At 37.0% G+C, this 23,500-nt stretch overlaps 1 protein-coding gene and 1 long non-coding RNA gene across 3 annotated transcripts in view; one reads left to right on the top strand and one right to left on the bottom strand.

Annotated features, from left to right (window-relative positions):
* LOC130219084 (uncharacterized) overlaps positions 1 to 23,500 on the top strand; it is a 79,183-nt gene that overhangs the window by 16,609 nt on the left and 39,074 nt on the right. The gene's annotated exons all lie outside the window — the stretch shown is intronic.
* Positions 1 to 23,500, bottom strand: part of cald1b (caldesmon 1b) — a 63,549-nt gene that overhangs the window by 1,953 nt on the left and 38,096 nt on the right. The window contains exons 4-16 of one of the 2 annotated variants that reach the window (XM_056451350.1): positions 21,632 to 22,067; positions 21,487 to 21,525; positions 17,845 to 18,498; positions 15,482 to 15,523; positions 15,318 to 15,391; positions 14,975 to 15,233; positions 11,235 to 11,366; positions 7,624 to 7,667; positions 7,442 to 7,517; positions 7,060 to 7,200; positions 6,820 to 6,948; positions 3,426 to 3,494; positions 1,222 to 1,255 (exon numbers count right to left, since the gene is read on the bottom strand). In XM_056451350.1, coding sequence (XP_056307325.1) covers positions 1,222 to 1,255; positions 3,426 to 3,494; positions 6,820 to 6,948; positions 7,060 to 7,200; positions 7,442 to 7,517; positions 7,624 to 7,667; positions 11,235 to 11,366; positions 14,975 to 15,233; positions 15,318 to 15,391; positions 15,482 to 15,523; positions 17,845 to 18,498; positions 21,487 to 21,525; positions 21,632 to 22,067 — 2,129 coding nt within the window. The remainder of the gene's footprint in view (positions 1 to 1,221; positions 1,256 to 3,425; positions 3,495 to 6,819; positions 6,949 to 7,059; positions 7,201 to 7,441; positions 7,518 to 7,623; positions 7,668 to 11,234; positions 11,367 to 14,974; positions 15,234 to 15,317; positions 15,392 to 15,481; positions 15,524 to 17,844; positions 18,499 to 21,486; positions 21,526 to 21,631; positions 22,068 to 23,500) is intronic. The other variant, XM_056451352.1, reaches the window with a different exon arrangement.

The raw sequence follows: 23,500 nt of genomic DNA, 5'->3' as shown, positions 1-23,500 counted from the left end.
CCTGCCGTTGGTGAGAGAAAATGCTTCCCTGCCATTCACGAGTTTTACGGCAATCCGTGTTTTAGGTGTATTACGGTAGGGGAAGCCCTAAAGCAAGTTCTGAGGGAGGTACATGATGTCAGATGCTCTGGGAAGTGAAATCTGAGAGAAAGTAAGATTGTGGATAAAAATAAGAGTTATGCTACCTTCCTTTGGCTTAATCCCTACCGTTTTAGATCTGTTTTAGATCTTGTCTTGACAAGAGACTAAAATAAAGAAGCTTATATAGAATATATATATTATTTATTTATTTTATTTTTTATCACAAAATTTGTCCACAAATTTTTGGGAAGTACCACCACAAAATCAGTAATATTTTTGCAAAAAATCACAAAAAAATTGTAAAAATCTAGAAGGTCTGTATACAGTATGAATGTGAGTAAAATAAATGGAATTCGAATGTACACCATCCACCATCCACCATATTGTCATCATAACATGACAATTTTTTGCATCACTCCTATTCATAAATTGTCACCTGTGGCCTTATGGGATTAAGTGTCCATTGAATGCACATTCAGAATCTCAGCGAAGCTCATCCAAGTACTTCTCATCTACTTTTTTGATATACTATGAATTTGCACATATTAATCATCTCATATACTACATAGAGAAGTATGCAATTTTTTTGACCTACCAGTACTGTTTTTTTTTTTTTTTTTAATCTCTGTACTTATTACAGAATATTAAAAATAATATTTCCTTAATCTTTACTAAAAATAAGTATGGTTTAACTACAAATAAAAACAATGTTTATTGTAGCTAAAACCATGGTAATAGTTTATCCATGGCATTTGTGATGAAACTGTGGTCATCCAAATGGTAATCAATCTCCCAAAAATATGGTTACACTCCTACTATAATAAAACCATAGATCATTTTTGTAAGGACTGACATAGTGAAATGTTCCTTAAATGGGATATTTAGTTCCTGTAGTCCTTCTAGTAAGTTTAGCTCAGTAGTTGCTCTTTTACCTAAGAAATAAGGTCACCAACATTTTGTATGGACTAAGGATGAGTAAATTAACAGCAAGTTTAAATTTTGGGGCAAAGGTTTTAAAATGTCTACTTAACTACGTTAACAGAATGTTCTTACAGCATATTTTATTAGCTGGGTTTTTGGCCGAACTATTTACAAATGGACAATGCATTTTTGGTTATTGAAATAAGAACACAAACTCACCATTTGTCACAAATTTACCCTTGGCTGCAAACACCTGAAAGAAACACAAGAATGAGTCTTTTCAACTTGATTCAACTGTGGTTTATTTCAGAAACAATGAGAATGTGTAAAAATAAGAATATTATAATTTAGATCCTTTATTTACAGAAAAGGACAGTAAGTCAGTATAAAAGATGCACTGTTTTCAGACATTAAGAACAGAATATATGTGAGCAGCACACTCATGATTTTGGTAACAATATCTGGGAAAGGGATGACGGGAAGCAGGTGTGTTGATGAATCAATGTGCAACCTACATTGTGTCAAATATTATATACAAATAAGCACTAAAATCATACAGACCCTTCAAGATGAAAGAGCTGTTTAAAGACCAGCCCATTAGAAACACATCGCATATAAGCAGTCATTTCTTATACATCCATGAATATATATTGTTCTCAGACACCCAGTTACCTGGATTGTAGGTTGTAACGGATGTTTGTAACACCCAGATGTGAGTGGACGCTGACATGCTTTGCTGCCGCTACTCATCAGAATACCTTTTATTGTGGTTTTAATAAGCTACGGCTCTTTGGTTTTAATGTTTTAAAGACATTTTGTATTTTGTCTTTGTGTTTTATCATCTTCTCTATTTTTAAACTGTCGGTTTATTTTTAAATGAAAGAGAGAAGCACAGTCATTCCAGTGTGAAAGCAAATGGTCAGATTTTGATTGAAGTTTAGCAAAACAGTCGATTAACTTTCACTGATTAACTGTTGACCTTAAGACTAACAATGTGCACTTGCAAAAAAGACATTGTACATTTTGATTTGACCTTAAATTGTGTGTATGTATATATATGTATATATATATGGATATATGTATATATATACAGATACATGTGTTGTACAGTGACCTTGGGTTTCTTGAAAGAAATCTTTAAATTAAATGTATTATTATTATAATTATTTTTATTATTACAAATATACATACGTTTAAAAAAAATCTATAAATATTGAACACTTTCGAGGATTTAAGATCCTGATACCCATTAAACATATCATGACAGTCTTTTGAAAATGGTCCATATAAGGCAACTTTTTTACACACTTCAAGTTTTTTCATTTTTGTGAAATGAAATGGTTCCTTGAATGATAAAGGTTCTCAATTTACCTATCAATGTATATATCTTAATAGTACGCATAAACCAGAGTTTGTTTAAGACTTTTATTTCGATACGATGATGTATTTCCAACTGAAACAGAATATGGGGTATATGCCGAGCTAGTGTTTTACCATACTGATAAACTTCCGGTGACCTGTTACTGTGAGTTTTTTTCCCATTTTATCCGGTTCCTTTTACAGCATCAATGTTGTAATGTAATTGAAATACAATCAGTTAAATAGACTTTGGCATTCATTTAGTTGCTCAAGCGTAAAACGAGACAAAAAGCCGTTTACTCGCACGCGCCCGTCAGAATCGGCAGGCTAGTGCAGAAGCTCCGCTGAATATACTGGGGTAAAATAAATGCTCAAATTTTAAAGACATGGCGGGGAAAAATGTAATTTAATGCAGTGCTTCGTGTACAGTCTGAGACCCACTTTCTTGTCACACTTTATATGGGATATAATATGGAGATTGCTGATTTTTAAAGAAAACAGACCTTAAATGCGCTGATTTTGCATTGGCATACAATTCACAGGAAACGTTTAACCCAGGTTACTGGCAAATTAAAAGTCCTATTAGCATGCTTCGGCATATACCCTATTGAGAAGGGATGGGGTTTTATTTTTCGCTCCTCATCTTTCACCCACAGCAAACTAACGGTTAGAGGGGCGTGGCTAAGCCTATTTCACCAAAGCCGTCAAACTGACGTCATCAGAGGAGCACAGCCATTTTAGAGTGGAAGCAAATGGTCAGATTTTGATTGAAGATGATCAAACAGAAGATTAACTTTCACCGATTTACTGTTCACCTTAAGACTAACAATGTGTACTAGCAAAATAGATATTGTACATTTTGATTTGACTTTAAAAGTATAGATGTGCACTGCAGTTTGTGCACAGTAAATAACAAACTATAAAAAACAGCAGAAATTAGACACCATTTTGGTGCTCTCTGTTATACAGTACGTCATTAAATTGGTAAGCTAATTAGCTGACTTTGATAGATTGAACGGCATACAATATGATTGCATTCATATATTTCTATCCACTCGCTTTACCTTAGCAGGTGTGGAGCCCTTTGTTTCCCATGGACCACGTGGTTTAGTGACCTCAGCTGGTTTCTGCTCCTATCATAATGCAAAATCATAAACCATCCTCCATTAGATTTCCACAGGCTATTAATGGATTTTTAAATGTTAACATTTACCTCTCTAGAAGGAGACAGCAGTGTGGCAGGAAAGGGAAAATGAGAGGAAAAAGCCATAGCTAGAGAATAAGGAAGGAGACAGAACTAAACAAAAGATAGTATAATACTGATACCTTCCACTATTCAGTCCACAGATCACTTTAGACAAGTTAACGCCAAATAAGAAGATATCAGCAATGTATGCATCTTAACCATGAAAACAAAATTAGATAAAAATACAGTTTGTAAATTTACCAAACAGAAATGTATAGATGTTTCATTAAAGTGTCATTGTTTTCCACAGTTAAAATGAGCTGTCCATTGTACATGTTTGCCTTTTTGTAATCAGACTCTGAGAAGTTCATATCAGAATTATATTTAAAGGCCTATACACTGACTATCAAATATCAGTTGCATTTAATTAATTGATTATGTACAATTGTCTTGTTTCCTATATAATTTGTCATTTTGATATTCTCTTATGAATTCTCTTTCCTTATAAAAATCTAAAATCTAGGCATTATTTAATTGTACAAGTCATTAAAGAAGATACTTTGAAGAATGTTGGAAGCATTTAACCATTGACTTCAATACAGTAGTATTTGTTTTCCTATATGATTGTCAATGGGTACCTGTTTTCAGCTTTCGTCAAAGTATCATCTTTTGTCTTCAACAGATGAAAGAAACTCATAAAGTTTGAAACACCTTGAGGGTGAGTAAATAGTAAGTAAATTGAAATTTGGGGTTAACTATTCCTTTAATTTATTTTAAAACTATTTGTTATTAGAATTTTTTAAAATTCATCAAATAAATTGTGTCCTCAATCATGCAAATGTAACCTAAAATGTGTGTTGTGTATATACCGGCCACTTTATTAGGTACACCTGTCCAACTGCTCGTTAACGGATATTTCTAATCAGCCAATCACATGGCAGCAACTCAGTGCAGTTCAAACCGAGCATCAGAATGGGGAAGGAAGGTGATTTAAGTGACTTTAAACATGGCATGGGTGTTGGTGCCAGACAGGCTGAACTGATTATTTCAGAAACTGCTGAACTACTGGGATTTCACGCACAACCATCTTCAAGGTTTACAGAGAATGGTCTGAAAAAGAGAAAATATCCAGCGAGCGGCAGTTCTGTGGGCGCAAATGCCTTGTTGATGCAAGAGGTCAGAGGAGAATGGCCAGACTGGATCGAGCTGACTGAAAGGCAACAGTAACTGAAATAACCACTTGTTACAACAGAGGTATGCAGAAGAGCATCTCTGAATGCACAGCATGTCCAACATTGAGGTGGATGGGTTACAGCAGCAGAAGACCACACCGGGTGCCACTCCTGTCAGCTAAGAACAGGAAACTGAGGCTACAATTTGCACCAAAATTGGACAATAGAAGAAAAATCTTGCCTGGTCTGATGAGTCTCGATTTCTGCTGCGACATTCGGATGGTAGGGTCAAAATTTGTCATCAACAACATGAAAGCATGGATCCATCCGTGAATCATCTCAGACCGGTTTCTTAAACATGACAATGAGTTCGCTGTACTCAAATGGCCTCCACTGTCTCCAGAGCTCAATCCTATAGAGCACCTTTGGGATGTGGTGGAACGGGAGATTCGCATCATGGATGCAACTGACAAATCTGCAGCCACTGTTTGATGCTATCATGTCAATATGGACTAAAATCTCAGAGGAAAATTTCCAGTACCTTGTTGAAGGCAAAAGGGGGTCCAACCCGGTACTAGTAAGGTGTATCTAATAAAGTGGCCGGTGAGTGTATATATATATATATACACACTGCTCACAGGCACAAATATCTCCTTTCGAGTGTGTAACAAAAATTTTAGAGAAAGTTGCAGGCTTTTGCAAGATTGTGTGTTGCTTATATTTAATTTAATTATCAGAAAAGCACTTTCTTAAACTTTGAAAGAATGATTTGAGAAATGAAAAAGTATGAAAGCAACACAAAAACTGTTATCTTTTATTATGCTGTAGTATTTTTGTATTATTATGAAGTAAAGTATTCAAATAAAATAAAATAAAATGGTTCTTATATTTAATCAAATGCAATACACTAAAGACTACTTGAGGGCCATATTGTACTACAAAAAATAGAAAATAGAGCGTTTGACTAAATTTAATTATACAACCTAGTCTGAAACCACTCTTTACTGTTGCTTTGTCTTGCACCCTATGATCTCCTTGAAACTGTAAATATATATATTCTGCATTCTATGAGCACAAAAACACATTAAAGGCACACAAATTCCAATGAAAATGGATTGAACAAACGATTGTGGTATTGACTGCACATTATAAACGCCAAGCACATCTATCAATGTAGGTAAACATCTGAGGGGGGTTTACCTACAGAGTAAACACAGAGAGGTTATGTTTCTTAAATATTTCCTCCTGTTCACTTTTTATTGTATCTGCTTTACAGTATGTCTGACTGTGATCTTACAGGCTGGTAAGAGAAGCTGAAAATAAACACAGAGCCATGAGTGAAATATAGCTCAGGAGAGAAGGCTGGAGACGTGCCACATCAGAAAAGCAAAGCGTGTTTTAACATTTGACCTTCCGACATTCTCTCCTTATGTTTTATGTTACATTCGAACGCTAAAATATTACTGGGGCTGACAAAAAACCCATGTCCATTTTAAAACCATATTGGTATGTTTGGGTTTAGTTTTGAGGTTAAAAATCTTTGGTATCCCAGTAGCGTGTATATGCACTTTGCCCAACAGGTGGCGATAAACAACCATAAATCTTCCATCTGAGTGAAGAACAGTTGCTATTTACTGCATTTCACTAAAGCCGGTATTGCATACTATACAGTATACAGTTCTGCTCTCTCACAAATATAGGTATATATGGAGCATGCAAATATATATATATATATATATATATATATATATATAATTTTTTTACAAGGCTAGAAACATGACAAAGCATATAACAAAAAAATAAGCAAAATAATAGATTAATCAGTTTTTTAAATACTTTAACGGTATGTAATGCTAAAAGATAATCTAAAAAAAGATTTAATATATTGTTAAATGGAGAGACGGATGGAAAAAGACGGAAGGATGGACAGACAGAGAGAGAGATAGACAGACAGACAGACAGACAGATAGACAGATAGACAGATAGATAGATAGATAGATAGATAGATAGATAGATAGATAGATAGATAGATAGATAGATAGATAGATAGATAGATAGATAGATAGATAGATAGATAGATAGATGGAAGGCAATTCTCACTGTTTTGGTAGGTGGTGGTGGTTTTTCTGGTTCAGGAGCAGGTTTGGGTTCAGCAGGTTTTGGCTCTGGAGTTTTGGTTTTCCAGCTGTTAATGCGTCCAGCCACACCAATGTTCAGACCAGCTGTTTCCTGACATGGCAATTAGCAGAAATGTATGTTTTAGCATCTTGTCCAATTACTATTGCTTCATTAGCTTCTTCCATCAATCATGTGCTAAATCATGTTTCCCTCGTCTTGTACCTTAGTGGCCACAGGGGGGCTTGCAGGGCTCGGGGTGGGATTGACCACATTGCCCTTCTCCCACATACTCTTGATGCTCCGCAGCCCTTCAGCCACAGGCACATCCACGGGAGATTTGGGTGATTTGGTTACTTCTTTAGTCTGATAAACAGCAGATCAAATGTATCATACTGTGTCGTAAACAAAAAATGTCTGCTATTTCAGGTATGCAAGATTTAATTCCATCATTTTGAAAAGGATTTCATAAAAGCAAAGACTTCATCAATTAGCTTTTTTATTTAGAAAGTAGAACTTAAGTCATATTGCGCATTGCATGTTCTCCCAATCCTAGAAAACACGAGTGTGTTGACTTTGTTTATCTAAAGTCTTTGGTATTCCTCACCTGAACAGCAGAAGTGTACTGCTCCAGTCTGTTTCCAATCTTGCAAACTAATGGGGTGTGTGACGTCTTTACCGGGCTGGTGTAAATAAAGCAGTAGCAATATCAACAAGTATATCCCAGACCCCAGAATGTGTTTGACTGTTGAGTACACACACTTTTTAAGCTCTAAAACGTTTACTTACCTTTTTAGAGCAGATTTGTTGAGAAATTCTGCTTTCTCTCCGATCTGTTGACAAATTAATCATGAATACAAAAAAATTATAAAGCTTGTGACATAAAACACATGGTAAACTTATTGTACTTTTTTGTTATTGACACTGGGGTGTGTTCACACTTGTTAGGTTCTCATGGTTCAGCTGTTACAGATCAAAAATGGAAGGTCATTTTTAAGACTAAAGATAATTAAAATCAGATTCGGTACTTAGTTGGGATGCATCAAAGTTAAAATTCTTGCCCAAAACAAAATATTCTGGATGCACCTGGCTAAAAACCGAAACTGAAAATGGTTTTTAGTAATTATTTATTATTTTATTGAATAGTTAAAAGTAATTTTGTGTGATTAAAAATTGAGCTTAAATAATATACTGAAAAACAAACACATTTTATCCCTTTTACTGCCCCACAAAGAAAAACATTTTTGAATTGCATATCTTAACTCCTAATGTCGCTAGTTAACACACTCAATGACTTTTTTTTCAACATATTCCATAATTTGTAAAATATCAACCTCTACCAAATAGTTGATATTGTAATTTATAGGAAAAGTACCGAAATTAAAACATATACTATGATAAATCAGAAAATACTTCATTTTTATATATATTTTAAATTTCTGGACACTCAAAGCGCTTAACACATTTTGGGGGGAATCTTCTCATCCACCACCAGTGTGCAGCATCCACATGGTTGAAGCAATGGCAGCCATATTATGCCAGACCGCACACCACACACCAGCTGATTGGTGGAGAGGATACAGTGTTATGAAGCCAATTATGACATGGGGATGGTTAGGAGGCCATGATGGAAAGAGGCCAGTGGGCAAATTTGGCCACGATGCCGGGGTTAAACTCCTACTTTTTTCAAAGAGCATCCTGTGATTTTTAATGACCACAGATAGTCAGGACCTCAGTTTAACGTCTCATCCGAAAGACGGTACTCAGTGAGCAGTATAGAGTCCCCTTGACTATACTGGGCATTAGAACCAACAAAAGCCACAGGTTGAGCGCCCCCTGCTGGTCTCACTAACACCACTTCAGGCAGCAACCTAGCTTTCCCATGTGGTCTTCCATCCAGGTACTAACCGGGCGCAGCCCTGCTTAGCTTCAAAAATATGAAAAGATTTAGAAAATATGAAGTGTAAGTGTAATTTTAAAAAATTATCAAAATAAAATCTTGTTTAATATTAAATCATCTTCATTTTTTAAGTATGACAAAATATTTCAGAATCTTATTTAACATGTTTTTTTTTACAATAAAATCAAAATCAAGTGTAGTAGTGCAACAGGATTATGTTTGTTTGATTGTTTTGTAAACCAACAATGCTATGTGTGTGAACCATTATTGAAAACAGACAATCTTTAAGTGAATTTCGAGAGGATCACGTGCTTACGATTGCTTGCAGCCGGTCCCACATTATTCAAATTATGATTCACCAAATCAGACGACTAAGCCACTATAAATACCCTAAGTTCCATATAACAGCTATTTTCGTTTTGAAGAATCCCCCCTTCCACCCCTACTCCTCCTTTCCTAGATGGGTGGCACGGTGGCCCAGTGGTTAGCACTGTTGCCTCACAGCAAGAACGTCACTGGTTCTAGTCCTTACTGAGCCAGCCGACGTTTCTGTGCTGAGTTTACACATTCTCCCCGTGTTCACGTGGGTTTCCCCTGAGTTCTCCGGTTTCCTTCCACCATCCAAAACATGCAACTTCAGTTAATTGACGAATCTAAATCGGCACCATAGACATGCTCCAAGTAAGTAGTTATCTCTTAAGAGCAATCACTATCTGTTCATTAGCTACTACATCAGGGGAGTTCTCGAGATCTACCTGAGCTCAAACTCCCCTCTCATTTTGCAAACAGGAGGGAGCCCCGGGCTCGCGGATTTTATGAGCTCAGGGCTCTCTCCCGGGACAGCATGCCAAACAAGCTTTAAAATCAATCATCAGCTAACTGTGAACTTTTGAAATGACTTTAACAATCAATATTTAATACAGTCAAAATATGGTCAACCGTTTGGTAGAACAGGCAGTTAAAGGGTTATTGACAGTAAAAAATTTTATTCAAGAGGCGTCATTTTAATAGCATTGCCATGACAGCACAGTATGCAATTACAAGCAGCAGTAACAATTATACTATATAGAAATGTGCTGTTGGCAAGTTATTTGAGCGATATTTGCCTTTCTAGTGAGCAGGTGCAGTACATATATGGATTAATATACATGTAAAGTAGGGGTATAATAGGGGTATAGATTAATCCTAAATTTGTAATGATTGCAGTGAGATTGCCTATCGCGTCATTCAAATCACATGTATGAAAGCATTTAGGCTTTCCTGTAAAATATAATGTGATGGAAGAAGTTGTGGTGGGTTATTCGGGATGTGGTGGGTTTCATTAAAAGTGTTTTCTGTCACTACTTGTTTAGCCTGCATTAATGCATTCAGTGTAAGCTGCACAATTAATCATTAAAAGATCAGGATCTCAACACCCACGCAACATAAATGATAAACAATGGAAATTTGCATACGTTTATAAAACTTAAAAGATTCAGTCTTTAGTCTTTTGAGTTGGTTTTGAAGTTACAAATAAACAGTCAAATAACACAGAAATGCTGGGATAACAGTTTATGGTTTAGCTAAAACCACTGATATTTGTGTTAATAATTAAAATCACCGTCATATGCATTTAACTTGACTCATAAGTGAAAGTTGAAGCCAAACATCAAAAACATGCCACTGAATAATTCTTAAAAAATGACACATCAAACATGAGGTTTTATGAGTGAAAAACTGAATCATTTATTGAAAATGAGACTAAAAATAAACATGGGTTGTACAAATGATAATGTTAGATTTCTACATTTAGCGTCATCAGCAACAGTAGTTGTAACAGTGAATTTTTCACAGTACTGAATATTTTACAATTTATTTTAATTCAGCTGATTATTTCTTCATTTTATTTTTAATAAGTTCAAAGTTCTAAGTTCATTTTGTTGAAACCAAAAGTTTTTTGTAATAAATGGAAAGCAAATTACATTCTTCTCCCCTTTTTGGCTGATCTGAAAAATGGTCCGATCTGAAAAATGGTCCGATCTGAGACTAAAAAACATTATGTGATCCGAACCATGAGATTTGTGATCCATTACACCACTAATGTACAGTACATGAACATCCACAGACTAATTAGCTATTTTGAACTTTGTTCATCGCGCGCACAGAAGCTAAATCAACAGTGCAATGCTGCTCTTGCATTTTGGTCAGTGTAGCAACAAGCCACCATTGTGCAGCCATTAAAATGAATGGGTATTATAGTGCAAAGCGCTGTGCTTTTCAAGCCTGGTGACTGGAGAAAAAGTGAAACCAGCACCTTGAACACTGCTGAAAAGTGTGACACAGCATCGCCTTTATTTTGGTTCCAACTTTTGGCCATTCTACTCTTTCAGTGGTGAAAAATTTGGGAATCACACTTGTTTACATGAACTGCACTTATAGAGGAATAGCACCAGTTAGCTGTAATCAAATCAAACCTGCCAAGTGTGAACACACCCTTAGAATAGATCAGAGAAACACTGACCTTTGCAGATGCACCCTTCGGAGCGATAAATGCTGCTTTGCTTCCTTCTTTCGACTCTTCCTTTTGTTTCTTTTTCTCAGCTGCCTCAGCTCTCCTTCTCTCAATCTCTTCCTTCATCTTCCTCCTCTCTTCCTGTTACAAAAATATACGAAAATGTGTACAACAAAATGGCCCTTCACATAGAATGCATGTTCTGTTTTTGTTTTGTGTGAAACATATGAAATCAATGACTCAGTGAGTTAACAACTCATTCCTAAAGATGGTCACTTGACTAATTTGTAGATGAATCTTTGAATTAACGATCAGTGGTGTAAAGTAACAAATTACAAATACTCAAATTACTGTAATTGACTAGTTTTTCTCAGGAATTGTAATTTGCTAAGTAGTTTTAAAAATGTGTACTTTTACTTTCCCTTGAGTATATTTTTAGTGCAGTATTGGTACTTTTACTCCACTACTTTCCTTCAATCTGCAGTACTACGATTGGCTAATGTAAAAAAAATCAGTCCTGCGATTCCAGTCCAATTATAATAATTTTGATAATGAACAATTTCAAGACATGTTTGGAAAGTGTCCAAGATCTTTACACACAATGACTAGACTTAATAGACTTAATCATTAATTTAGTTGTTCAAGCGTAAAACGAGATGAAAGACAATATAAACACAAGCACCATCAGGAGCAGCAGGCTAGCGCAGAAACTCAGGCTAGCGCAGATTTAAAATACATTTCCATATTTTAAAGACATGGTGTGGTACAATGGAACTTAACGCAGTGCTTCGTATTTGGTCTGAGACACACTTTATATTGTATCTCAATCAGGCAGTGAAGATCATTGATTTTTAAAGCAACCAATGGTGGTAATATTATAATGGGATGACAGTTCACTGGAAGCTGGCTCACTGAAAATTAAAAATCCCTTTGCATATAACTCCTCACAGTGAAAAAGTTAAGACACCCTATGAAATTCCAATATTTCCATATAAAGATATAAAAATCAAACTGATCTTTGGCTGGTCATCTCAGATGAACAACAACATCTAGACCAGGGGTGGCGAACCCGCGGCTCGCGAGCCGCTTGCGGCTCTTTTACTGCTCTTGTGCGGCTCAACCTCTCGCGCGATTTAATATACATTAACCAATTGACTAATGCCCCATTCACACGGGGCTTCAGCGTTGCACGCTGCAGAAGCTGGGAGTAGCTCAACTTTTCAAGCGCCAACGGACGCGTCAGCCAATCAGATCGCTGTATGCAAATACACCTGCTAGACAGTGGCCTACTGCTGACTGAATTTCATTTTCTGACGCTTCTATGACGATCGTTTCAGCTCTAACTTCAGACACGCCTTCAGTCAAGGGTTGACAGTGAAGCCCCGTGTGATTGGGGCGCAACACGAGTGACGTGCAGTTCGTTAATATCAATCGTCATGGCAGAGTCAGGAAAGCGTACAGCTAAGCGTAAATACGAAGATGAGTGCAGAACATTGAAATGGTTGAACTTTCTGAGGATGACAGACTTAAAAGTGTCCTGAGTGAAGGAACCGTGGAGTTTTGGAAGATTGTGCCCGTTGAGAGATATCCCAATGTCAAACAGGCTGCACTCAAACTGTTGTCAATGTTTGGGTCAACTTATGTCTGTGAATCACTTTTTTTGACACTGAAACTAGTGAAATCAAAGCATCACTCTGTTCTTACTGACACACATGTGAAAGAGTTACTATGAGTAGCCACAACTGAATACGAGCCAGACCTGAAAAAGATTGTGGAAACTAAGGAATGTCAGGTGTCCCACTGAGTCAAGTAAAATGAGGTAGGCTAATTTAAATCCATGAAAACTATTGCGTTATATAATTAGGTGTATAAGTTATTGTGACAGATATACTGTTGTTTGCGCATCTGTTGTGTGGCTCTTTGCAGTGATAAAGTTTTTTTTTGGGCTCATCATGCCAAACAGGTTCGCCACCCCTGATCTAGACTGATTTCACGTGGCTGCTATTTTAAAAGCAAAATCAAGGTTGTGGTGGGAAGAAACCCGGAAGCATTGCCTGGAGTCACAGAGGAACGTTGTGTACCTGGCTGTATATCTTATCAGCGAAGAGAAAGTGACACAAATGGATCATTTCACGGCTTTCCGAGTAACCCGAAGGTCCGTTCTGAATGAATAGTGAAAATAAAAAGGATATCAGACCTCATTTTCTAAGTTAAGGAAAATGGCACTAGCTGGCTAACGTTTTCTTTCCCAAACACACGTTTTAGATGCCATTTATCAAACTCAGGTTAATAAACTGATTCTTTCACTATATTAGACTTGTCACGATACAGAATTTTGGTACTAAAATTGAAAAAAAACGTCAATTTACCGCTAATATTTTAGCACTGTTGAGCAAGTTTATGAACACTGCTGATTTGCCATAGTATTCACCAGTGCTCAACAGAAATGACTGTGATTGACTGTGAAGGTCATCAGTTCACTGCTCTTCACCGATGTTTACTGAGTGCAAACACAGACGCGCAAACGACTGAACTTCGTGGCTTTATAACGCTCCAGTGTCCCTATATTAGTGTTTGCACTTAGCGAAGAGCGGTGAACTGACGACCTTCACTGCCAATCACAGTCTGCGCAGAGAAGGGGCGTGGCCAGAGGCACTGTTATGTAAAGCAGAGAAAGCTAAAATCCCGTTCAAACGCTGCTATTTCCACAGAGCTTGTTCTGTTTCTGTATTTGTGCTTTCAAATTGGCACCGCTAACAATTTAGCTAAAAATTCATATTTATCAGTCAAACGCTGTAAACAGCCACAAACTTCAGCAGCGTGTGCAGTGTCTCTCTATGAGTGTCTCTCTATGCGGCTGCTTTCCGTGCGTTCTACATCTTAAATAACCAACACGCTAAAGATATGTGAACGTTTCATATTACTTACACATGCAAATTCCGAATATATGTGAAAGACACTTGTCAGATTTTATTTTAGAGAGCAGGCATGAGGTTCAGCTGTGTGCTCTTCATTTCTGTCTGATTCAGGCAGCTAACGGTGCTAATAGCTGCTCTGACTGGACTGTTTACACCAGGGGTGACCAACCCTGTTCCTGGAGATCGACCTTCCTGCAGATTTCAGTTGCAACCCATATCAAACACACCTGCCTGTAATTGTCAAGTGCTGTTCAGGTCCTAATTAACTGGTTCAGGTGTGTTTGATCAGGGTTGGAGCTGAACTTTGCATGAAGGTCGATCTCCAGGAACTTGGTTGAGCACCACTGGCTTACACAGTGCAAAAGCGTGCGCTCGTAGGGAGTGACGTGGAGCCAATCCGCGAATCACAGCACATTATGTTAGCAGGCCAATCAGAGCCTCTAGAGGGTAGGCCTTACAGAGGAACTAGGAAATATGACATTTGTTTTCATGTTAGCTGAGTGGCTGTATATAATCAAAGTAAAATATATGAAAAAATAACGTGATTTTCTACAAGTGAAGCATAAGCACACATTGCTTTGCACCTTAAAAACACAACCAAGCCTTAAAAATACACTGTGGACCACCCCTTTAATCTAAGTAATTACTGTTTAAAGTGGATCTACAGGTATCTTAATCACAGGATGTGCTAGGTTTGTCACCAATGACTTTCCAATTTTGGCTTTAAGGAGATCTTTTCTGTCAATATCGCACAACCCTCTCACAGCATCTAGAAAGTAAAATTAGTATGCTAATCAGCATTCAGCTACACTTTAAAGACTTGTTTTCTACCTCCTCTTTGGCCCTCTTATCTGCCAGCTGCTGTTTCTTCTGCTTCTCCTCTTCTTCCAGGACCTTCTTCCTCTCCTCCCTCTTCTTCCTCAGCTCCTCCAGCTCAGCCTCGGCTGTTTGCTGCTTCTGCTTCATCTTCTCCAGCGCTTCGCTGTCCATCTCGTTTCTCCTGCGCTTCAACTCCTGCAGTTTACGCTCTGCCTCCAGCTTAGCAATAGGATCCTGCTTCTCTGTTTCTGGAGAACGCAATCTGCTGGGACTAAAACAGGAAGAAAACATGGCTTAATATTCAGTGAGGAATTCGTACAGTCAGTTGTGAAATGATAAATGAATCTCTCTGTGCCTTAATGCCATCTCTGGTTTCTTGGCTTTGGCAGTGCTGTCAGGTATATCTTGCGGCTTTGTTGACACTTTCAGCTTTGAATGAAGAAACAGTGAATGAGTTTTATTATTTTATTCTCACGTTGTGCTGTCATTCACTTAAACACAACTGCACCATTGACTTACTCGGTCACGTAAAAAGGACGGTTTGGATTTTTCCTCCACAACCTAAAGAGACAAAAAACAGGTCATTAGTGTTAGCAAGCGATTTAGCATAGAAATCAGTGGGTATAGCAAGGAGAACTGACCACACCACATGCAAATCACACTGCAAAAATAGAGCATTTTCGAAACTTTAAAGCAAGTGATATGTGATTGTAAATTGTTCAATCTCATGAAAACTTGTCCAGGTGACATTTCGCCTTCAAATCAAAAAGAGATTATTAATATTAAGATGATTGTACCAATCAAATTTTGCATTGCTTTTTCTCTCATACACACTTACACCTGTAGAGTAACTTATTTACTGATTTACTTATTCCCTTCTTTATGAAGGGTTGCCAAAATGAAATTAATTATTGCCATATATGTTGCTTTCAAGTCCTCTTGGGACATTCCTACTTATGAGTTGATAAGTTGTAATAATGATGTCAGGTGCTTTCAAGTCACTTTCATCAGCACAAGATGGCACTGTACCTACTTTTAATAAATTACAAGAAAATACAACAGGGTTTGTTAACTTATCAGGTGTATCAATATTTTGTCACTGACAACCCACAAGTGTTATATAAGACATATAATCCAAGCAGGCACACAACGTTATAAGACGTTAATATTAGGTTAGATTTAGGTCCTGACGTCAGATGACCAAATTTCAATGTCTAGCCAGCATCTAAGGACAACGTTATTTTGACCTCCAATAACGACAACAGGTGCATTGGTTTTTGGTCTGTTTTAGGTTGTGTTGAAAAGTGACAAAAATTCAACGTCTAGACAGCGTTCAATTACCAAAATTCAATGTCTATCCAGCATCTAAGGACAACGCTATTTTGACATCCAATAATGACATCAGATGATGTTGATATTTGGTTTATTTTAGGTTTTGTTTCAAAGTGACCAAAATTCAACGTCTAGACAGCGTTCAATTACCAAAATTCAATGTCTATCCAGCATCTAAGGACGTTATTTTGGCATCCAATAACGACATCAGATGATGTTAATATTTGGTTTATATTGGGTTGGAAAGTGGAAAGTGACCAAATATCAATGTCAAGATAACGTCCTATTGACGTTAAATACTGACATTTATTAGTCAGGTCTGGCAACTAAAATCCAATATCTGATAGATGTTATAATGGTCATGTCCACACAACGTCAAGCTGTAACATCATTAGATGTTGATATTTGGTTGATTTTAGGTTGGACATTGAACATTGACATCAGCCTGATGTTGGGTTCTGATGTCAATCTTATTTTTATTTCCAAACAAAATCCAATGTCCCTATGTTTTGGGGTACAACATCAATCCTGTGCCTGCTAGGATGGTATATATAATTCTCTAGTGTACTTCAGTGATTCTGCCATGTTTTTCACTGGAAATTTGGAGGTAAAAGATTTTCTTCGGTTTTCAACTCAAAACAATTACTTTGTGGTAATGTTTATGTGCATTTAATTCATAAATGTGATTTATCTGAAATGACTTGAATGCAGCCTTTGTCTTTTTTCTACATTATCATAATGAAGATGAAAAGTCTCATATAAAAAAGTTTCAAGAGTTCACACTTAGCTGATGATTGATTATAAGCAAGTTTGGCATGCTGTCCCGGGAGAGAGCCCTGAGCTCAAAAGGTCCTTGAGCCCTGGGCTCTCTCCCGTTTGCAGGGCGAGAGGGGAGCTTTGAGCTCAGGTAGATCTCGACAACTCCCCCTTTTTGATAAGAGCTAATGTCGAAAATGATTGCTATGAAGAGATATGCTGCTGCATGAGAGTTTGACTGTAGTGCTAAATTTAGATTGATCAATTCACTTGTAGTGCATGTTTTTGGAATGTGGGAGGAAACCAGAGAACCCAGGGAAACCCATGTGAGCATGGGAAGAACATGCAAACTTAGCACAGAAATGACAGCCGGCCTGTTAAAGGACTAGAACCGGTGATGTTCTTGCTATTAGGCAACAGTGCTAACCACTGGGCCACCGTGCCGCCCTATGAAGGGAAAAGTGGAGGAGTAGGGGTGGAAGGAGGGATTCTTCAAATCGAAGATGACTGTAGTGAGAAACTCTGGCTCTTTATAGTGGGTTAGGAATCGTCTGATTGGTGGATCATACATAGTTAATGCAGAACCAGCTGTGTTCAATCATAATCACGGGATCCTCTTGAAATTAGTTTATAAATAAACTTAACTAAAAAGACCTGGACATGTTCCTCACAGATTTTGTGATATTCACACACACAAAAAACACAGCATTCAGTCGAACTGAAAAGCAAATTAAAAGCGTGGCCTGTGCATATATTTGTGATTCCTATGCGTCACTCAGGTAAGAGGTGAATACCTCTTCCTTCTTTGATTTGACCTTTTCTTCAACTTTGGCCTTTGTTTCTTCAGCCTCTTTCTTCCATTTAGGTTTTTCCTCAACCTCTTTCTTTGGAGTAAAAGTTTTTTCTTTAACCTCTTTTTTCTGAGTCACAGTTTTTTCCTGAACTGCTTTCTTTTGGGCCACAAAATTTTCCTCAGCCTCTTTCTTTGGAGTCACTGGTTTCTCCTCAACCTTCTTCAGTGGTGTTGATGGTTTTTCTACAACCTCTTTCTTCAGTTGTAGTTTCTCTTCTTCTTTCTTTGGGATTTTAGCCTTCACCTCAATTTCCTTTATGGATTTCTTTGGTGTTTCTTCGACAGTTTCACTGGGTTTTTCTAGCTCTTTCACAGGTTTTTCAATCTCTTTCTTCACTGGAGCTTCATCTTGAATTTGAGCCTTCACCTCAACAAGTTTTTCTTCAGGTTTCTCTACATCTTCTTTCATCACCAGCTTTTCCTCCTCAATCTTTGTTGTGTCTGGCTCCACTTTGACTTCCACCTCTATTTTGTTCTCTTTTGCTGGTTCTGGTATCAAACTTTCCTCTTCTACCTTTTTCGTTTCTAAATCTGCACTTGCTAAATCTGTATTTGTTTGTTCTTTAATCTCTATATATGCACTGACAGATTCTTCCTAAAACACAGCAAATAATTTTAAATAATCAACAACATATAATTACATTTAAAGGCATTTAATTTAACCAGTTTCCACATTCTTTTTGTTATGTTGTTACTATGAGTTAACAATTATTTCCTCAACACCATGCTGATCCAACCCATAAGAACTTTGTTTATATTCAGAATTATATGATTGGGTTTTTTAATGAAATCTGAAGGATTTCTGTTGCTCCATTGAAAGGCTTTTCCAAAAACTCTGGTGCTTAAAAACTTTCATAAAAAGATAAAAAAGGAAAGATAAAAATCTCTATAAATCTAGACATTTAAGCCTTCTGGAGAAGCATGATTGGCTTAAATGTGATTTCGAATTTTATTCACATATAATTGATCAGCGAACAATATTATTCAAATTTGAAATGGAAAGCAATCTTAGTTGTTTAATGCTTGAGAACCAGTGAGGTTCATTCTTGAGTTTCAGCTGGCATGTTTGAGCAAGAACCAATGAGGTTGAGCTTTTTCTTATGTTCACTTAAGCTGCGGTCACACTTAACTTTTCTTCCCATAGACTTCCATTCATACGCACGCGAATGCGTCAGACCGGAAACGCAGGGTGATGCATTAAGTTTCGCAGTTCGCTGCAGTGCAAAGTTCAACCTTGGTGAACTCTGACCTGCGAAATCGCATCACTTGACTGTGTGAGACCAATCGAGGATCAAAACAGGACCTCTCTGGACAGAAATTTAAAACATGGAGCAATCTCTCGCTTTTTTGAATGTCTAATTATCTTGTTTAATCCTGCCCCTTTTCGCAGCACCACACGACAGAATTTCGCACACACAAACTCTGGTGTGACCGCAGCTTTATTGTGAATTAAAATTCAGATGATCCAAATCATTTTGTTCACAAAACTTGAAATAAACCACTTGATTCAAATGATCTTTTATGGATGTTCTGATGATACTTTTTTAGTGGAGGGACATCGATCTCTCAGATTTGATTAAAATTATGTTTAATTGCATTCCAAACGGGAAGAAAAAATGTTATACAGTGCATCCGGAAAGTATTGATAGCGCTTCACTTTTTACACATTTTTTTATGTTACAGCCTTATTTCAAAATTGACTAATTCATTTATTTCCTCAAAATTCTACACAAACGTAACGCCTGGCATTCACTACGAAGAGTTAAATTTTAGTCTCATCAGACCAGAGAATTTTGTTTCTTATGGTTTCTTCAGATGCTTTTTGGAAGTGGTTTCCATCTAGCCACTCTATTTTGTGTATTATACAGGCCTGAATGGTGGATTGCTGCACAGTTGATTGTCCTTCTGTAAGGTTCTCCTCTCTCCACAACGCTGAAGCTCAGACAGAGTGACCATCGGGTTATTAATCACCTCCCTGACTAAGGCCCTTCTCTCCCGATCACTCAGCTTAAATGTCCGGCCAGCTCTATGAAAAATCCTAGTGGTTCCAAACATCTTCCACTTACTGATGATGGAGGCCACTGTGCTCATTGGAACTTTCAGAGCATAACAAATTTTTCTGTAACCTTCCCCAGCCTTGTGCTCGGAGGTCTACAGACAAATCCTTTGTCTTCATGCTTAGTTTGTGCTTTGACATGCACTGTCAACCCTGGAACCTTATATAGACATGTGTATGCCTTTTTTAAATCATGTCCAATCAACTGAATTACCACAGGTGAACTCCAATTAAGCTCCTGAAACATCTCAAGAATGATCAGTGGATACAGAATGTACCTGAGCTCAATTTAGAGCTTAACGGCAAAGGCTGTGAATACTTATGTACATCTGATTTTTCAGGTTTTTTATTTTTTAATAAATTTGTAACAATTTAAAAAAATAAATTCACATTGTCATTATGGGGTATTGTGTGTAGAATTTTGAGGAAATACATGAATTTAATCCATTTTGGAATAAGGGTGCAACATAAAAAAATGTGGAAAAATTAAAGCGTTATAAACACTATCCGGATGCACTGTAGGGTTTGGAATGACATGAGGCTCAGCTGTTACTGAATTTTCATTTTTGCATGCACAGACCATTTAAAGAGGACATCAAACAGCCATTTTCTATAAAACCTCTTTATAAAATGTCTGACACTTTGGTTAAAATCCCTTAATAGTGATGGAAAAACACATTTTACAATGTCACAAAAAGCTCTTTTCACAGCCACTGTTTCAGTCCAGATAACTTTAAATTATGATGAACTACTGCTAACACCAGCCCCTTCTCCCAAGATGCACAATATCCTAAGGGATTCCTTATTTAATATAAGTAACATTCCCAAAACCATGAACTTATCTGAGACTGATGATGTCACGCTAAGGAAGTTTTAGCTATGTGTGATCGCATATTCAAAAGTGAAAGTAAAGCATTCAAAACTCAATGTGACAACTTTACAGTGGTACTGTATGCATGCAGATGCTTTCAGTTCAAGAAGAAATATTATAATTACTATTAGAAATCACTAACAAATAACAAATGACAGTAATGTAATGTAATGTAATCTGTCAACATGATTAATGGCATTCAGATTTTTACCTCACTGCGCAAAAACAAATCTGTCACTGGCAGAAAGTTTCTGTTAAAATGACCTCTTAAATAAACACAAGCAAGTGCCCATTTGCCACAAATGAAAATAGAACACGTTAAACACAGGATTTACATGCTATCTTTGTCTGCACTGAGGCTGGTGTTCATTATAAGGATGAATTAATGTCTTTACAGTCAACCACAGCACAGTGCAGGTTGCATGCTGGGACTGTTTCGTCCCAGACTGATGAAAGCAGCCTTATTCAAATAGCTAGTTATGAGTAGAAACAGGCTTGCTGACAGAGTTTCAAACACAGACAGTTTATATCAAACTCTTGTGTCAAACATTTCTAAACTGTCAGACAAGCAAGAAATCTTACTAAAAACAAAAACAGCTGAAAATATCATCCGATGCCCCCTTTAAAAACCCAATCAAATCTTCAGAATCTCATACCTTGTTTGTTGGTTCTTTGGGTTTCTCTTCCATGGATTCCTGTAATAAAGTAATTATGAGAATAAACAAATAATACAGAGACCACATTAAATGCATCACTAACATGTCAAACCTCATCATAGAATGAAATGATTGCGAAAATGACCTGTTCTCTGAGGTAGGACCTCGTTGGTCTGTCCTCGTCGTCTGGTTTGTTTATATCCTCAAGAGATGCTTTGGGTTCCTCTGGCACGGTTTCCTCCTGTACTGAGACTGTCTCCTCGACCTCGACATTTCTCTCCTCTAGCTTTTCCTCCACTTTTTGCTCTTCCTTCTCCTTCCAAGAGTTGGTTTCTGTTGGAGGGAGATCATTTCTGGAGGACTCTTGTTCATCGCTTCTAGTATTTGGCTCGTTCTCTGTGGCAGCACTGGTGCTTTCGGTTCCATTTGTGATGGTGGGATCAAGTTCCTTCTGTCTCTCCAAAGCTTCCTTCATCCTTTTCTGTCTCCTTTCCTCTCTTTTGGCAATCCTCTCTAGAAGAGCCTGGTCATCATCATCCTCCGCTGGTTCAGAACTAGTGATCAATGAAGGCGTCTCTGTGCTGAAGACAACACCATTAGAAGATGTAGAAGTATTTATATATGAAATATATTATTTAAGATTTTCTCATTAAAATATCCAAAAGCAACTAAAACAGTGCAATATACTGTATTTTGCTGACTTGTGTACTTACATTATCCCAAATGTTTCAAAGAATGTTCAAAAGAATGTTCTGGTTTGGTTTTACAGAACATAGGGTAACACCAAAGATGCTTTACAGTAGGGTTGGGTATCGTTTGGCGTTATTTCGATACCGGTTCTAAATCGATACTTTTTAAAATGGTACCAGTGCCAAAACGGTGCCTGAACCGATACTTATGAGCCTCAGAATTATTTGACAAAAAATATATATTTTAATCATTGTAATTGAACAATATAATTATATATTTATAATAAGTTTTAAATATATTTCTTTTGATCATTTGTTTGTTTACCTAAATTGAAGAATTTAATAACATTACATTAGCTTACTACTAACCTGTGGAAAGGCTGTTTACTACGTTTACTTGGACATCAGTAATCTAATTATTTGCCTTAATCTGAATAAGGCAATAATATGATTAAGGGGTTTACATGAGTTGCTTTTTGAATGTTTCTTTCATGAGTCCATGTTACATGTTATAGCACATAGATCCATTAACGTCATCGCGTCATCAAGCTTTCCATGTTTCCTTTGCAGTTTTGTGTAATTTTAATTTGAAATATTTTCGACTTTAACTGCAGTTCGGCAGTTTCACTTTCATTCAGGAACATTTCATTTAAGTGACAAACTGAGGTATTGGATGACCATATGAAGTAAGGACTGATGAAAGAGTGTTGTTTTAATGCAATTTGATACTGCACGCCAAATGGAAAGAAAAAACCTCCACATTTCGTGACGCGGGTGTCTGTGGTCCTTTAAGGTAATCAAAAATTGCTGTTTACATCGTAGACTCTTAATCAGAGGATTGTTTGAATCATATTAAAATTATAGTATTGGTGTCAATGTAAACAGACTCAAGAAAAGTGCCAGATGATGTTGCAAGCTGTTAAAGGTGCATTCCTCTGCCTTTAAGTTGATTCCATGTACCCTCAAATTTCATAAATTTGACTTGTTTCCCCCCTTACACACAACTTTTATAAAGCATCTGCAGCACTAGTAGCACCAAAATTAGGGACTGAAATTCAAATGTTGATTTGGTCCAGCACTTTGTTTCAGTACCCAACCCTACTTTACAGACACTTTATAACAGAATCCTAAAATTTATTTAGTATAAAAAAAACAGCAATGCCTTTTCCCCACATGATCAGGTCTAAATATTTTTTAACCATCTTGTTTTTGCTTTGATGACTTTTAGCCCTACTCTGCTTCATACTACCATGATAATAAATTTTGAATACTGTAGCTCATCCATGAACATGATTTCTGGACTCCTGTAGATGTAATGAAGACTA

Source organism: Danio aesculapii, chromosome 25, assembly GCF_903798145.1.
Source record: "Danio aesculapii chromosome 25, fDanAes4.1, whole genome shotgun sequence".
NCBI classification, from domain to species: Eukaryota; Metazoa; Chordata; class Actinopteri; order Cypriniformes; family Danionidae; genus Danio; species Danio aesculapii.
Note: the sequence above shows the minus strand (reverse complement) of the source record. Positions and strands in the feature narration are given on the sequence as shown.